General features: G+C 28.0%; 1 protein-coding gene across 4 annotated transcripts in view; it reads left to right on the top strand.

Moving 5' to 3' along the window:
• Nucleotides 1-16,197, top strand: part of LOC121116545 (uncharacterized) — a 55,754-nt gene extending 39,557 nt beyond the window's left edge. For 2 of the 4 annotated variants that reach the window (XM_040710809.2, XM_040710810.2), the window contains exons 2-5: nt 13,750-13,849; nt 14,130-14,357; nt 14,514-15,217; nt 15,278-16,197. In XM_040710809.2, the coding sequence (XP_040566743.1) occupies nt 13,750-13,849; nt 14,130-14,357; nt 14,514-15,217; nt 15,278-15,448 (1,203 nt within the window). In that variant the 3' untranslated portion in view covers nt 15,449-16,197. Of the gene's footprint in view, nt 1-243; nt 389-4,401; nt 4,499-13,749; nt 13,850-14,129; nt 14,358-14,513; nt 15,218-15,277 lie in introns of those variants that run through there. The other 2 variants (XM_040710811.2, XM_071887601.1) reach the window with 2 other exon arrangements.
• The last annotated feature ends 1,246 nt before the right edge of the window (nt 16,198-17,443 follow it).

Below are 17,443 nucleotides of genomic sequence, written 5' to 3' on the forward strand. Positions count from 1 at the left end.
TAAAACTGCATACGTATGTGTGTAAATAAAAAATGATTTTTGAAAAAAGTATCTTAATTTTGAATAAATTTTATCCGTTTTTGTTACGTGAAAGTGCTGACAATTGTTTTTCGATCTGACATTTTGGTATAATCAATAGTATAATAGCTGTAGAAACAAGAGTTTGAAAGAGTATACAATGCGTCTGTGCTGATAATCATACAATTACCGATGAATAGATACACTCATTAAATATGATATATTAGAATAAAGTGCTTATTGAGGGACATCTATAGGTTTTTTTTAACAAAGAGAGTCACATCAATTCTACATCAAGTTTCTATGAGTTGTGTTACTTATATAAGCTAACAATCTAATACTGTTGCATTAACTACGGCCTCAGATCATGGTGAGTACACCCAATCCAGAGCTGTGACACATTTTCTAAATTTTTAACCTCAAAATAATTATTTCATGTTAATTCATTTGATTATTCAGCTTTGATTATTTTCAACCTTTTTAATTTTTATTAAAATATAATTATTTTAGGGTAATTAAAGAGTCCAATGTTGTTAATTTAGTGATATATTAGTGTTTAAAATATAAAAAGCAACTGAGGGACAAGCTAGTTCACACTTATTGAATAAAGTTGATAAATATATATAAAAAAGGAAGAAATTATATCTTTCTAATTTTGTTGTGAGTAGTGAACGGTAGCTGAACCTTAATTATTGAAAATTGAGATAGTTGGAAATAGTGTTATCATTATACGAATATATAAATACTTTTCGATTCTTTTCCAAAAAAAAAATATATAGATAAAAAAATGTCGATAAGGGTAATTTTCATTTTTATTCTTGCTTTTTTATTAAGAAAAATTTTTCTACGTGAAAAGGGGAATGGGTGTAACACATTTGAGGGCTATGTCATTGGCAATATGCATGCCAAAGATACAAAAAAAGCTGTGGATCAACCTCCTACCCGAATTGTTGGTATCCTTTGGTCATTTCTTAAGGAGAAGGTCTCTGCCCATTACATAGACATATGCTAGGCACTTTGGTCTAACCTTGACTATTACCGTCAAAGCCGTGCGATGCTCCCAAGAGTTAGATTTGGTAGGTGGAAGCACCTATTAGATTTTTCAGATGGAAAACTTAAATCTTTGATTTATTTTACCTCTGGGCATTGTCTCCTTCACCAAAATTATCCCTTTTTGCAACATGAAGTCGTGGGGGTAACCACAAGTTAAACATGACGTTATTATTGCTAGATGCCGAAATATGTCGATTAAGCATTTCGTTTTTCCCTCAATGCTCAACTGCACCTATACTGTCCCAGTAACACGGAAAACCGGAGTATTTTGTATACCCTACTTGATAAAATAAAAGAAAGTTAACCATTTTCAAATCGATAGAAATTAACTCCCATGAACACGATATTGAAAACTTTATAGAACAAGCTTTATGTTGTTATATTCTTGTATAAAATTTGCAAAATGACCTATTAGTACAGTGCCATATATATTTTTATTCTGTAATAGAGCACATTTCAAACTTTTTTTAGAACTGTTACCAAAATGTCTCTAATCCCTTGAATAATATACTAGCAATCCTAAAAGAAGTATCCCTTCTATATTTATGTAAAAGACAAGATGGTCATCTGAATAAGAGTAATCATGTAGTTCTGCTTCCCTATCAGGATATAATGAGGAATTTGTGCCAACCTTCAGCATTCGATTCAATTGCCATTTTCTGGACAATAGTTTAGCAGGCTCTAGATACAGATTTTAAGCAAATCATTCATAGGAGACTGAGTAAACAGAATTGTTTTGTCATAATCTTCATCAGATTACTGAAAAATATCTTTATTTTTATCTTCATCACTAGCAACAGGTGAGGAAATTGTATGTTTTATCTCTTCTTGTAAGCTCAGTAAATATTGGTAAATGTATTTTCTTCACTCTGGGTAATTGGTAAAATACCCAAGAGATACTTTGGTATTGCAAGTATTCCTTATATGAAACCTTTTACATTTACAAAGGCAGAATAGGAAAGATCTAAATTATTGTTGAATTCTCTCCCAGCCACTAGCACTCTTAATTTTAGTTTGTCACTTTTTTCTTCAGACTATGATCTCACAACATCAAAACAAGTTTTGCATACTTTATTAGACTCCCAATATTTGTCTTAGTCTCCAAATACGCAAAAACACGTTATTTACAAAGTCAGTAATATTAAGCCTCTGAATATTCAAAGTAAAGCTTCCACAAATATAGCCAAATAATTGGATCATTTGAGCACTTTCTTCTGTGAGATGTAGAGGCTATTATTAGAGAAGCAATAATATTAATTTTATGTGTTGTGCATTGACGTATGTCAAGAAAACGAAAGTATTTTACAGGTTTTTCTTTAAATTCATGAAATGTAATTGCATATCAAAAGCTAAAAAACGTGGTATGGTAAAAGAAATACACTATCAGATTTTAATTTAGCACCCTCAAGTAGGTCAAAAATGTTTCTCAAATGTTTTGCCTAAAAAAATTATGATCAATAAAAGTTATACTACAGAAAAATATCGTTACCTATGGCTTGAGTTTTATGTCTAAAGTTTTATATGAACATTGCACATACGTAAGGTTTTAGTGTATACAAGCTGAATAATATGACAAAAAGTAAGCTTTTTGCAATTATACTTTTAACCTTTGTAACTGGTGGGAAAAATTTGGATTTACATACATTTTGGTTCGGAGATATTTAGTCTCTAGTGTAAATTGTAAATTATCAATAGTCAATGTTGCAAATAAAAAAATATTTCGATCAAAGTAAAAAATAACTTAAATACCGTGGAGTCTGACGAGTACTTTGACTCTATATATGAAAATGATTAGACTTGTATTTTTTTGGGGGAAAAACAAACAAACAAAATACTTACCCTTCATACAATTGGATCATTAGTACCTTTTGCATCAACAAAACATATCTTAGTGAAGAGTTAGTTTAGATTTTGGAAGCGAACATAACACATTATGAAATATCAAAAACATCAAATTATCTCTGATATTATGACAAATACTCACAGTCCACAAGAAGAAAATAAAAGATAACTCATGAAAGTTTCGAGATATTATTGTAAAAATTTGCTGTTTAATAATTGATCAATTGTAGCAAAGTTTGAAAAAATATATGTTTTTTTCGGTCCTTCATTTACGAGTATGGAAGGTAAACTTGATGCCGTCGTCAAGCTTTATTGTTTGGGGAAGAACAAACCAGATATTTTGAAGGCCTTACAGATTAACACAACCTCAACATAAATAGATCCATTGAGATAAATACTGTCAAAGATCGTCCTCAAAGTGGTCAACCACAAACATCACGAATTACGAAGAACATCAAAATTATACAAGAGGAGCCTCCATAAAATGGGCATAGATTTACTCATGAGCCACACAATAATGAACAAACGTGATGAATGAAGACTTGAAGATGTTATCTTATTGTTATCTGAAGAGGCAGCTCCTTTTGGTCAAAAAAAGAAAAAAATAGTCAACCAAAGCAAGAAACTCCTCAGGCTTCCAAAATTATTTTATGTCATAAGAAAGTTTTTTCGATTGGGATTAAAATAAACTCTCAAGAAGATTAGGTTTTAGCTAAAGAAGAATATGATACACCCTATAGAATATATCCGACGCAAAAACCACAGTCAGTGATTGTCTGGGGAAACGTCCGTAAATCCAATAAGGCACCCCCTAGTCCTTGTGGCCTCGAGAGTAAAAAAGAACAGCTTAAAGTATGTAAATACCATCCTGGAGAGTGGTCTTCTTCTATGGTCAAACTCCTACTTCAAAAAAGAGATTTATACCTTCTAACAAGGTGGTGCTCCTTTTTATACGTTCAATATGATGCAAGAGTAATCTCCCTATCTTTTGAAGCCGTGACTTTGCCCTTCATTCAGTCCGGATTTGCTACATTGAAGACCCCCTAATTCGAGAATTGGACAAAACTCCAATGGAAATGGTCCGTGCCTGCTACAATGCCTCTATATTATTAATATCATTCTCACATCAAGTATTTAATATATTTTTCTGATTTAACTAAATATACGCATGATGATGAACTTTTTGTTGTATGTGAAATATTAGTATTCAAAAGCTTACTTTAAATTATAAATCGACATTTTTAGGCATTAATAAATCTGTTTTTTTAGAAATGGATATTTTTAAGACAGGTTATCAATAGAATAACTCTCTGACTTTTCATGATTTTTATGCCCTGATAAAAGAGCATAGTCATTCTCGCATCTGAAAAAAACGTTACTCACTTTTACAAAAAATTGGCAATACTAAAAATATGTATTGTAGATCTATCTTCAATTTTGTTCACACAATTTTTTTCTCTCTCGTGTTTACTTAACTGATACTTCATCAGTCAGTCCTTTATAGTGAGTACTCAAATAAGAAGTGACAAATTTATAAATGAGTTCAGTTATGAGGAAGTACAGTGATAGTTATGATTGTGAAGAGGTATGGAATACTTACTAATTATGCCTTTTATTAACCCTTTAACTGGGATATTTTACACCTGCATATTTATAAAACGACTTCTTATTCCTCTGAATTTATATTTGAACCCCAATACTTTTCAGTATGCGTACATAAACTTTTGCAATTCTTTTTTACTTTGATACTATCTTGCTTATGATTAATTATTATTTTTAGTAATTATTTATTCAAGGTTTAGTTACTTTATTTTAGGGTTTTGGTTCAACGTAGTTCTTTTGTTTTTCCTTCTGATTTAATGGATTCTACTTTATTTATATTTTTGTAGAATTTATCGTTTTTACTTTAAAAATAACAAATTATATCTTTATAAAACCCTAAGCTCATGTAGCTTAGATTATTTAAAAAAAAAAAAAAAAAATATTCACACAACTATTACAAACATATTAATTGATATTTACAAGTGCAAAATCTATTAAAAAAATAAGATGACGTAATTATTTTTATCATGTAATTAAAAATGTTTAATTTTTTTTGAGTTTTTTTATGAAAAGGATGTTCACAGAGTAGATTAAATGCAGGCAAAATAACATTTCATTCAAGATATTATAATATTTTGATAACTCTGGTCAACATTTTTTTTACGGAATGTATGAACTTTTTTGACAAAACATGTTAATTATTTAAATGCTAAATTCATATTTGCCCCTATATTTCCTTACACCTACTCATATTTGCAGTTAAACATTGAAAATTTAAATGCTTATAACTTTTTAAATTTGGGATCAATTTTTTTTGGCAAATGTTATGTCTTTCTAAATGCATAATTTGTACTTTGGTAGGGAAGGGTGTGGCCAAATGAGTGTATTTCAGATTTCAGCTTATAACTTTTGACTTACAAAAATTATAATTTAATCAGTAGAATATCTTAATGTAGCCTATACTATTGGTCATAGAACTGTATATATACCATCAAATGTATTAGTTTCTTACATGACTTTTTAGCTTTTAATATTAAATTATCTAAATAACTATTTTTTCTAACATGGGGTCAAACTGGGCTACTTTAAGTAATTAATGACTTCATATTTATAAATTGAAATTAATTATTTTGTTTTTAAAATATACATCAACACAAAAGGATTGACTTAAAGAAAATTAATCTCAGCACCCAAATAAAGATGCCCTATAATTATTTAAGTGGGGCATAATTATACCTAATTACCTGTTTGCCTCTAGAGATACTTACTTTTTTTGATTAAATTGAAACTTTCATTTTTTCCAAATAAATACTATCTAGAAGAAATTCATAGCTCAGACCTGTAATTCTTTGAAGTTAACATGAAATATTTCAAAAGTTCATTTATTTTCTTACAACGAACCTCCAAAATAATCTCATTTGACCTCACACTATATTATTTTTTGACAGTTTATTGTTTTAAATCAACGATCATGCATATAAATTATTTTAACTATCCTAATTGATATTTAACGTTTTTTTATGCAAATCCCTATTTGAATATAAGATATTCAAATATGTTTCTCCCTTTAATTTTCATTTTATATGAATGTGGTTTTTATTATGCATTATTGAAAAAAACAAACAAAATGAAACTAATTTATAAATATATAAATTATTTTTATTATCTTAAATGTTTTTGCATATCCAACATTCCTACTAAATTGTATGTTCAACTCTATTGTAATATATCTTTATTTAGTATTTTGTTGTACACAATGCTCAAAAAAGTAGTTTATTTTAAAAGTCAACCAACTTTTGCCGAAGAATTGAAATTGTGTTTTTTGATTGTTTTGACCTCAAAACATGAACATATCCTTAATATATCAAAAGTGTGATTTTATGGTGTAGATAGATTTGTTAAGCAATAAATCTTTAGTTACTAATACACTCTTAATTTTTTTAAGGTGTTCTTTTTTATTATTATGAATAATAATAAATATTTATTTCTTAGTAATCAAAAGTAATTAATTTGCTAAACTTTCAACGAAATGGTCAATTTGTAGTAACATTTTTCTTCATCTTATGTATTTTCTCCGTTTTATTAAAATATACAAAAGTAATTAAAATATGTTTGGAGTCTGGATAAATGTATCTACAAACGTCATTAAATACTATTGTCTTTTATTTATATCTTTTAAGGACATTTTTTTTCGACAAACACTCTGTAGCCACAAAATTAGAAACTTTGGATTATTACGACCAATTTCATATTTCTAGATGTTAAAGTGATGAGGAATACAAAATATTAATCTAAGTGCAAAATAAGTCAATATTTTTAGACTAGTGTAATCTAATCATCAATTTGTTAAATGATTTCTCAAGCTGTAGAATCAAATTTAACAAAGTAAAATATGTGCAACCCTTTCAATTATACATATTTTAGCCATTTTATGAAAATTGCATTATAAAAATGATGTATCATCTTTCCTCCAATCACTTGGTTAGACACAAACAAAAAACATAAATAAAAATTGAATTATATTGTTGCTAGAATAAATTCAATGATGGATTACCCCAATTTTGATTTTTGGCAAAAGAAAGAGACGAGATAAAATATAGTACACATAAAATGTAATCTCATGAGGTATTTAATGTTGAAACATTTGTTTTTGAATCATGTTCTTTCTTCAAATTGTCTCTTCACTCACACGCTGAAAATGCTTATGAACTTGTAACTCCAATGACACATTGCAAATTTTTTTTTCTAACCAAATAAAACCACATTCCTTATTCTTATTGTGTCCGTAGAACACAAAAAAGAAACCTCTAAAGGCTTAATCTTTTTACCTTTATGAAAAATAACGTTTTTATAGTATTATTTCAATTTAAAGCCATGTTTCAACTTAAAATAATTACAATATAGACAAAATAAAAGTTTATATCAAATGTAGAACATTGGAGTATATATAATATCCATGATTTATTTTGCTATCTTAATTACCATTCCTACTAAAAAATCATAAAAAAATCGTGCAATATGAAGTCTATTATTTGGAAAGCAATATGTGTTTATACATATTTCAATTGCTTTATATATATTATAGCTAAAACTAAAGTTTAAACCTTATATTAAAACTTCAAAAGATTTAGTACAATATATTAAAAATGTCAATTTTGATTGTTTTTTATTTTATTTTTTCGTTTCACTTTTAGTTGTATATGAGCTTCAAGTATTTAGTAAATAAGCAATGTAAAGTTGTGTGAAAAAGTTTCCAAAATTAAATGTTATTAAGACTATTTTTGTCTAATAGTTCATTTTTGAGGCAAAATTATTAAACCCAATTGAAATAAGCTTCCTATCCAATGTATTTGATTATTATTAATGATATATATGTATAATCACAAATTGATATCTAATTTCGAAACTTTGCTCACACTAAAAAAAAATTACATAATAACTAATTCATTTTTGTATGTTTTTGTCAATTGATTTTGTAATATTATGATTATTTTTCATCAAAATATGGCTTTAATTCGAAATTATACTGTAATAGTCCCTTTTCATAAAAAATGAGATAAAAACTCCTAACGCCAAATCTATGTCTGTTTAACGTTTGAATGGTCATTTTTGTGTCGTTTTGTTAAATGATAATGGGGGCTAGACAACGAGTGTTGCAAACTTGAATTTTGTTCAGAGTGTTAGGAGATAAAAATAAGTATTTACAATTTGTAAATTAGGTATGTATGTAAAGGAATAAGATAATAAAGTTAAAAGCTAACAGATAAATATTTTATATACCATATTATGCAGTACATTGATTTTCTAATATTGTAGTTTCTAATTTTGTATTCGGGATCGAAGTTTTGGAAATTATATATAAATGGTGGACTAATGTTTTAAAAAAAGACAATTTTCTTAGTTGATCAATATTTCTTGAACATTTTCCAAACAGAGCTGAAAATCAGCATACTAAAAGTAGTTGTCAATGTGGCTAAATTTAGGGGCCCTACAACTGGCTAAAATTAAAAATATTTATTTAATAATTTTAAATGGTCGTTGTAGTCTGTGATAAATAATCAGAGATGAAAAATGCCCTATATTGCAACTCAAGTCTGATATCTTTGCTCATAAGTCAACGACCTTTAATATTATCATCCAGTCCAGTTTGAGTCCACATCAACATACATATACCTTAAATATTACTCATAATCAAGTGTAATATTTGTAAAATTCGAATAGCGTGTCTAAACAAAGCGGGGAACCAAAACTTGCAGAATCATGATTAAATTACAAAAAACTTGATTTTTGTGGAATCATTAAGAAACAACCCAAATCTATTTGAGATATGTTTAAATAATATATTTAATGTCTTCTTTCACATGCAATAAAAGCCTCAACACATCAAAAAGCTAAACAACTCTTCACTTTGAAGGTCATTTCCCATGCTGCCATGATGGCTCGTGGCGAATTCAAATTTAAGTATGAGGTATAGCAGACATTCATTTTAAGAAATCCTAAGCCTCAAAGCATACACTGACAAACTATTTCTTGTTAAAACCCCAAACTCATGGTGCTTAGGTTTTTTAAATGAGACTTTTTTTTTTGGATATCATATATATTTATACAATTACTTTTAGCAGTTTAATTAATATTTACGATTGCAAAATGAATGGAATAGTTATATAATACAATGTTTAAATGACGGGATTATTATGATCTATTAACAATTTATCATTTAATGAAATACTTTTTTTATTTTTGCCCTGTTCATTAAATGTCATAAAAATAAGAACAACAGAAGATTAAAAATTCACTCAAAAAATGAGTATATTAGAATTTAAAGTTCTAAAGCAATTCAATTATTTTTTAAATTTTAAATACTATGTATGTGAGCTCATTAAAATTAAGAAACTAAATTATTATTAATAAGAAATAATAATTACAATATATTTAAACAATTAATTACATTTTAATTTAATTTAATTGTCTGATTCGCACAATCAATTGCATTTATCCACAATTTAATTCTCTTCATGTATTTTGGATGCTTAAAACATTTTTATGAACGATATTCCTAATGATTTTTTATTAATGGGAGATCGATTTTAACAGTGCACTCCACTACACATGACCATTATTAAAAATATATTGCATCTAATCATTGGCTAATTATATTACATAAATAAATTAAGTGTTCTATTTACTAAATAGAGCATCTACAAAATCTTTGAGGAATGTATAGCACTTGCCAATTTTAAAACAATCATGAACAAAAAATTAAAAAAAAAGTGCTCCTTTTGCCGAGTGACACCTCTTCATTTTTTAGTCCTTTAGTCGATACTATTGGCTAAATAAATAAAAGGCTTGTTATCCTAAGCTGCGTAATGTATAATTTTGGAAGGATTGTCATCAGACACACATAGGCAATAGCTTATATGCGTTTCAAATGTTTATAATCGGCTATTAGGGGCCTTTATATAAAGTTAGCAACTAACACTGTTCAGCAAAAATACAATTTTTATTTCTAATTAACACTAACCCGGATTTCGAACTTTTCACGTTCCTTAAACATGTGATTTCCAAAAAAATTTCTTATATCAAAGAGTTTATATTTTGATACTGTAAGATAATATATAACTTCTATTTTCATGATATATGTATTAATGAAACATAATTATACAACCCTCAAATTTTTATTTATTAAAAATATCTCAATTCTTCATGAAATATAAAGTAATTAAATTATTTCACATGACTTATAGTATTATTGAAAAAACTATCTTACCCTTGCTATATAAGGACAAACACACAAAATAAATTGAATAAGCTGTTTATTAGACCTGTTCATATTTTAACTTTTTTTTCAAACCTTTTAATATTTGACTTTTTCCCGTTTTATAAGTTCTTAAGAAACTAAATTTACAAGTCATTTGGGTTTTACACCGCGGCTATTTCTGTTACATGGGCTTTGAAAATTTATTGTTGGTGGCTCTAAAACATGGCAAAAAAAACGCTTCACAACAGCTTATCTTATAGCATTGCTATGTGTATCAAATCAAAGCCAATAAAATGTGCTTCAATTTCTATAATTATGTTATTAATCTTTTATTTGTGCCATGGGTAAATTTTACCCTAGATATTAAAAAATGCTTGTTTATTTTTTTATATTTTTGAATATTTTATTTTTATTTTTGAAAAAAAGTGAATAGAGAAGTTCCCTCGGCATCAACTTAACTTTAGGATATCTTAAGCGATGAAGATCCAGTGTACTGTGGAGGTTCTTTTTTAGTGAGGATTCGATGATAAAAAAGGATTTTCATCAAAGACAAAAACAATAGATCTCAAAATTCCATACTGAGTTCTTACCATTAACAATATTGAAGTATTGCAGATTGTTTATCACTATAAAGCACTGAATAGCATCAAATCTGCCACCGAGGCTCCTATCCACGATTCGCAATTGATTAAAAACATGCTTCACTATCAACATATTGATAATGAACTCGCAACCTCTGTTCTGAAGAAAATGAGAAAATACAGTTGGAATCTGACCCAAGAATGAGTACAAATCACCTTATTCAGTCCACATGAAAGCATGCCAACGTCTATAAAACAAAAGCTGGCAATCAAGCTATCAAAAACCGACAGCTGGAGTGTTATTTAAAAGGCACGCCAGTTTTTTCAGTCATCACTCAAGCTACATCTCTCACAGACTTTTTAGGACCTAAGTCACATTTCCTTTTGACTCTCTCTGATTGAAAAGTAACTGGCTTATTACACTGGTTGATACCTGGAAAATAATGAAAAATATAGATATATATGGGAGTTTGTAAAGTCAGTAAAAGTGACCAAGGATGTTGTTGAACGAGGTGGAAAACATATTAGTGACTTTGCACAAACCAAGATCAGATAAACTGTTTACTGTAAGTTGTGGAGTATCCCAGAAATCAATATATTAGTTTTAAGAAATCCAATTTACATTGTTAAGAATAAATATATTTCTAGTATATTATACTGTATTGTTTTTAGTATAGAGATATTTGCTTTGTTTAAGGAAAAAAGGTATTTTTTCAAACTTTATTCTATTGTATTCCATTTTTGTATGTATACATATAAGTCAAATAATAATAATATAGGAAAATAACTAAAACGAGAGGGGAAAAAATGAAAAAATATTTAAAGAACAAGCATTTTTTAATATCTGGGTAAAATTTACTCATGGCACAAATAAAGGATTAATAACATAATTATACAAATTGAAGCGCATTTTATTGGCTTTGATTTGATACACATATCAATGATATAAAATAAGCAATTGCGAAGATATAGTGTAATGAATACAAACAATCAGGTTTTTGTCCTTTTTTTTAGAGACACCAACAATAAATTTTCAAGGCCCATGCGGTAGGCAAAGCCACAGTAAAAAAATACAAATGACTGGTATATTTATTTTTATAGACCTTGGAGAACGGGAAAAAGTCAAATATTAAAAAGTTTGAAAAATAGTTAAAATTTGAACAAGTATCCTACACATGCATTTAAATTTGTTGAAAAGGAATATTTTACGAGTTCTTGAAACTGACACATTATACTAAATACATAGATTCTCATAATTTATGAACGTTTTGTTCCAATGCTTTAACGGTATTTGTAATGTCAATTCAAGTGTAACATACATGATATGCAGATCAAATCTTATCATAACTTGCTATTTTATCTTCATTGTATCCATATATCAAATATTTCCACATTGTTTTATCTTTTTCTCTAAATAGTATGAGAAGTATATACTGAAATTCTTGGCACTAAATTTCTCATTACTCATCGATTTAAATTTCAATTTGGCGCACTATTGAATACTAACGAACATATCTTAAATTAATTAAATACGGTTTTAATTCATAACTTTTTTTTTTACTTTTTCTGAGTTAGTCCGCCTAAAAATTTGAAACTTCTACAAAAAGAGCCAGTTTCTTACCTTAAAAGTTATAAACTAAGTGGCGAAACGAAAGCCAAGGGATCAATATTTTGCTAAATATAGTTGGATTTATTTCGATAATAAATTACTCGATTAGTTTTTGATGTCTAAGGTAGTCGAGTATACTTGAATAATACTGTATAACTTACTATACAACTTCCATTAATTTACCCTTTTAACTTAATAAACAGGAATAATTCTGAGAAGGGAAGGAAATGTTACATACTTCGTAGGTGAAAATGACAGAAAATGATAAAGGAACGTCATCTGTGATATTATAAAAAGTCACATCTTGTGTAGGGCAAATATACTAATAAGAAAAATGAATCTTCTAAAGGAAACAGCGCATATTGCCACCCTGTTTTATAGCATTGTCTGTCAGTAACAAAATCCTACGGATGTACATATATAACTTATTTCAATTTATGTTAACTAGTAGTAGTTTGCCAGGAAAAAAAATAACATTTCATTATAGATGTTCATTGTCTAGCAATTTTTAAAAAGAAATATGATGTTCGAGATGTTATGAAACAAATCATAGTATATTTTGTTATTAAAAAGTTTAATTTATCAAAAATCTTAAACCGTGCTAAATTGATTCATATTTTTTTGCTAAAGACTTGGATTGATTAATGTTGATTAAAAATTACTAGTTTATTGCAATAACCTGATTATATGCAAAATTGAACATAATTGTACCATGATTAGGGTTTTTGTGGCGTCCAGATTGTAAATTATTGACATGTATTTGAACATTGTACGGTTTATAAGTTTTATGGAAGAAATATGATATAAAAGGTTTTGTTCTAACATAAATGTTCTATATCTTTAATAAATAAATAAAAATACCATTTTTTCTTTAAGATTTTTTTGATTTTAAATGTTTATGGTTTGTTCATTATTGAAATACCTGTATCAATAACTTTTTATCTTTTGATCTCAATTTGTTCTATTTGAACTAAAGGATCTCAAATTTCTAAGCTTATAAATAACCTTGTGTAATTTGTGACCAAACCTATATAATTTATGTTCTATGGTTCCAAATCAGTAAATAAATGAAGGAAAGAACAAAATAAAATTAAAGTCTATTTGATATAAAAATTAAAAAAAGTACTAGTTAGTTTTCGTATTCCACAAAGAAAACGATGAAAATACATGAAAAGCTTATACAAAAGTAAATTCGTGGTAAGTGTACCTAAACCGTCAACAAAATAATGTATTTGAATTCGCTCGAGACTCTAATGGGTTAAAATGGTGTACATAGTCAATGATAATATATAAAGCCGTTTTTTTTGTTGCTTTTTGACTCTTATATATGTTTTTTTTTTCTGAAGGAAGTCCCAGCTTTAGCACCTTCTCGGGATGTGGAACTTAGCTTCTCTACTCCGAAAAAGAAAAATCCAAAGAGCTTTATCAAGAAGTACTTTTTTGAAGGTAAAACATCTCATTTTGCTTTATTTAGATAAAGGATTATCATGAACACACAATTTCTGGAAAAGTAACCATTTCGAAAGTTACCTTTTGAAAAATCATATCGGTAAAAAACTTTTACTTTATACAGAAACCTTTTGGTCAAACCCAGAGTGCTAATCGATGACTCATAGGTTAATATTATTTTTTCAATAGTTAACTTTTGAGAACTTTTTGAAATTTTGTGTTCTCGACACCTCTTAATCTAGGTACGTCATTACCTAACCCTATTTCTATTTTAAAGGTCAAAAGCTCAACCAGGAACATGAAAAAGCCATTTCAAATTTGCCCTCCAACGCCTCCATCAAAGATATCATTCTCATTAAGTACCGTAAACTAGTTGGAGTGCTTATACCTTTAACATTCTTTCAAGTAATTTGGTGGACTCTTGCTGTTCGTCATGATTATTTTCAATACTTTCCTGATAAGTACATCATGAGCATTACTATGATTTTTGGAGCTATCATTGCAGGTATTATTATAACATGAATAATTGTCATATAATCAAAAGACAAAAAAAGTTAAAATCATTCCGGAACTTCACAAAGTAAAATGTCACTGAATTTATATGAACTATTATTTAAAGTTCAATCTGTTTCCTATTTAAAAAGGAATTTTAACATTTTAGGAATGACGTCAGAGGGAGGAGGAGCTGTAGCTTTTCCGGTCATGACTTTAGTACTCCACATATCTCCAGCTATAGCTAGAGACTTTTCTCTCATGATTCAAGCAACTGGAATGACTGCAGCGGCATTTACAATTTTCTTCATGAAGATTCAATTAGAATATCACTCAATTACTATATGCAGCTTAGGTGCTTTATTTGGAATGATAACAGGGCTTGAGGTCATTGATGGCATGTTGGATGGTCCAACTAAGAAACTTGGCTTTGTTTGTATTTGGTTCAGCTTTGCCTTTGCCTTATTTTTGTTAAACCGTCAGCACAAAAGGAAAACATATGACTCCATTCATGGATTTGGACTATGGCATGGAATGGTTCTCTTTGTCGTGGGTTTCTTGGGGGGTATATTCAGTGCCATATCTGGAAGTGGTGTTGATATTTGTTCCTTTTCTATTCTGACACTTCTTTTCCGTGTGAGTGAAAAAGTAGCAACCCCTACATCAATAGTACTTATGGCCATCAATACCTGCGTTGGATTCTTCTGGAGAGAGTTAATGAGTAAAGATGGAATTGATACAGAGGCTTGGGAATACTTTGCAGTGTGTGTACCAATTGTGGTTGTTTGTGCCCCATTTGGTTCATTTTTATCATCTCACTTTCATAGACAAGTCTTGGCTTTTTTGATTTATATTTTGGATACAATTGCTTTGGTAAGATTTTCATTATTTTTGTCATTATTATTAAATATTTGCTTTACTTATGTTTAATAGATTACTGCTTTCATTGTCATTCCCATCACATGGCAAAGAGGGGTTCTGTCTGTATGTTTGGTTTTTGGGGGATTCATATTCTTCTTTATCTTATCATTCCTTGGAGCAAAGTTTCTTGAAAGAGAAGAAAGAAAGCAAAATCGAGACAGTGACATCACTTTGAACGCATAAGACTTTTTTTTTTAACCCTAAGATATTTATAGGCCCATATATTGAAATGTAAAAACTACAAGCATTTTTTTTTTTTGCAAAATTGACAGTATATTTTGTAATTAATTTCAAACACGTTCATCAGTGTCATCGATATACGAAAATTTAGTCACATAATTATTTATTAAAAATCGTATAAATATTTTATAATTTTTTTTAGACTAACAAACGGTTAATTTTTTTATTGGTAGAATATTAATGAGAATAATGAGAAAATTTAAATAAAACAGTCCTTATTTATGGAATAGTTTTAGTTAATTTGAATTTTGATGACATATTATATATAGTTCGACCCTAAAAATATATTCATACCTTAAAATATTTATTGCACGATTATTTTAAATCAAATCCCTTTTTTATTTTGAAACTACTCTGCTCCACAAAACGCCACTATTTTGACCAACTAGGGAGGGCGAGGAAAGAAAAAAAGTGTATTCTCTAGGTATAAAGTATTCCTAAGATAGTGTAACGCGATGATAGGGCATTAAAAATTGAGAAAACAATTTTAATTTATAGATTAATTAACCAATTGATAAAATTAAAACATACATAGCTTCTGTAAATTATTCAATAATGAAATTTTTTTATCCGATGATATTATTAGTTTATAAAACTGTTCATATTATTTCTTATTATTCTCTTTCAACTTTAGTTTAACAAAATGTGTGTACAATAAATCACTTCTATATATTTTATTATATATACATCAATATTGTCTTTGTTTAAAAATTTATTTCAGATCTTCTTATTTTTTAACATTCAGAAGGCAGAAAAATGTTCATATCTAAAGATTAAATACTAAAAATTTATATTTTATTTATTTTCATATTGGGTATGTTTAAATTTAATCCAGGATTATTTCGTTTTTCCAATATTTTTTTTTTCATAGTGTCAAATATAGACCAAACATTGAAATGTACAAATGATTGATTTTAAGATTTTAAAATGTTACAATAAATTCTTAGTTTATAATTAATCAATTTGGTTATAAATGAAAATTTAATCCTAAAAGAAATTAATGCAGAATAGAATTCTTTAAACGGTAAAAAATAATTAAGTTATTATTTTCTCTAGAAGATGCAAGTTTTCTTTTTCGGTACGCACATTTTTTTTCTAAATTACAAACGATACGTTATAATCATAATTGCGATATTTCTTAGGAGAGTGGAATAAGAGAAAAGCTCGCAGTGATTAAATTAATATCGATTTGGGAAATGTTGTGTACATCATCAATAACTATGATTAAAACTGTTTTAGAGAGGATAAACATACGATAAAATAAATGCAAAGTATGTAATTCATTATAATTATAAAAAATTGACACGTTATTTAAATGTAATATATGTTAGTAATATTAATCAATAATGATTATCCATATCTAGTACCATTAGTTTATTTATTACCTGATATTACACATCTGTTACTTTTTGCAGAAATTTGTACATTTTTAGATCATCTTTAATATATCCTAAATATTCCATTCCTTATTTTCTGAGAAGTTCGTTTCTTATCTGAAAAATTTATTATATTTTAGGGAAATATCACTTTGGACTATTATGAACGCATAAAACATGTCTTACCTGAATTTAAAAATTAAAGAAACCGAAAATGAACGTGGTAATCCTGACAATTTAAATAATGTTTGCAAGGAAAGCAGATTAGATCTAAGACGTTTCATTAGATCAGCTACAAGTTATTGTAAGAGAAAAGGGCATATTATATTAAAAGGACATTATATCTATTTAACAGTGTACTTTTTTGAATTTTGATTTTCCCGCATTTTCCCCATTCTTTAAGATTGGAGAAGATCAAAAATCTTTTTTCTGGGCGTAAAAATGTCTTCATACTCTGCCTTATGGCCTGATGGACTATCCTAAATACCATATTTCATTATTTTAGGTAGTTTTTAACAAAAGTATTAATAAAATACGTAGTTGATTTTCAAAACAGACATAA

Source organism: Lepeophtheirus salmonis, chromosome 4 (genome assembly GCF_016086655.4).
Source record: "Lepeophtheirus salmonis chromosome 4, UVic_Lsal_1.4, whole genome shotgun sequence".
In the NCBI taxonomy this organism is placed as follows: domain Eukaryota; kingdom Metazoa; phylum Arthropoda; class Copepoda; order Siphonostomatoida; family Caligidae; genus Lepeophtheirus; species Lepeophtheirus salmonis.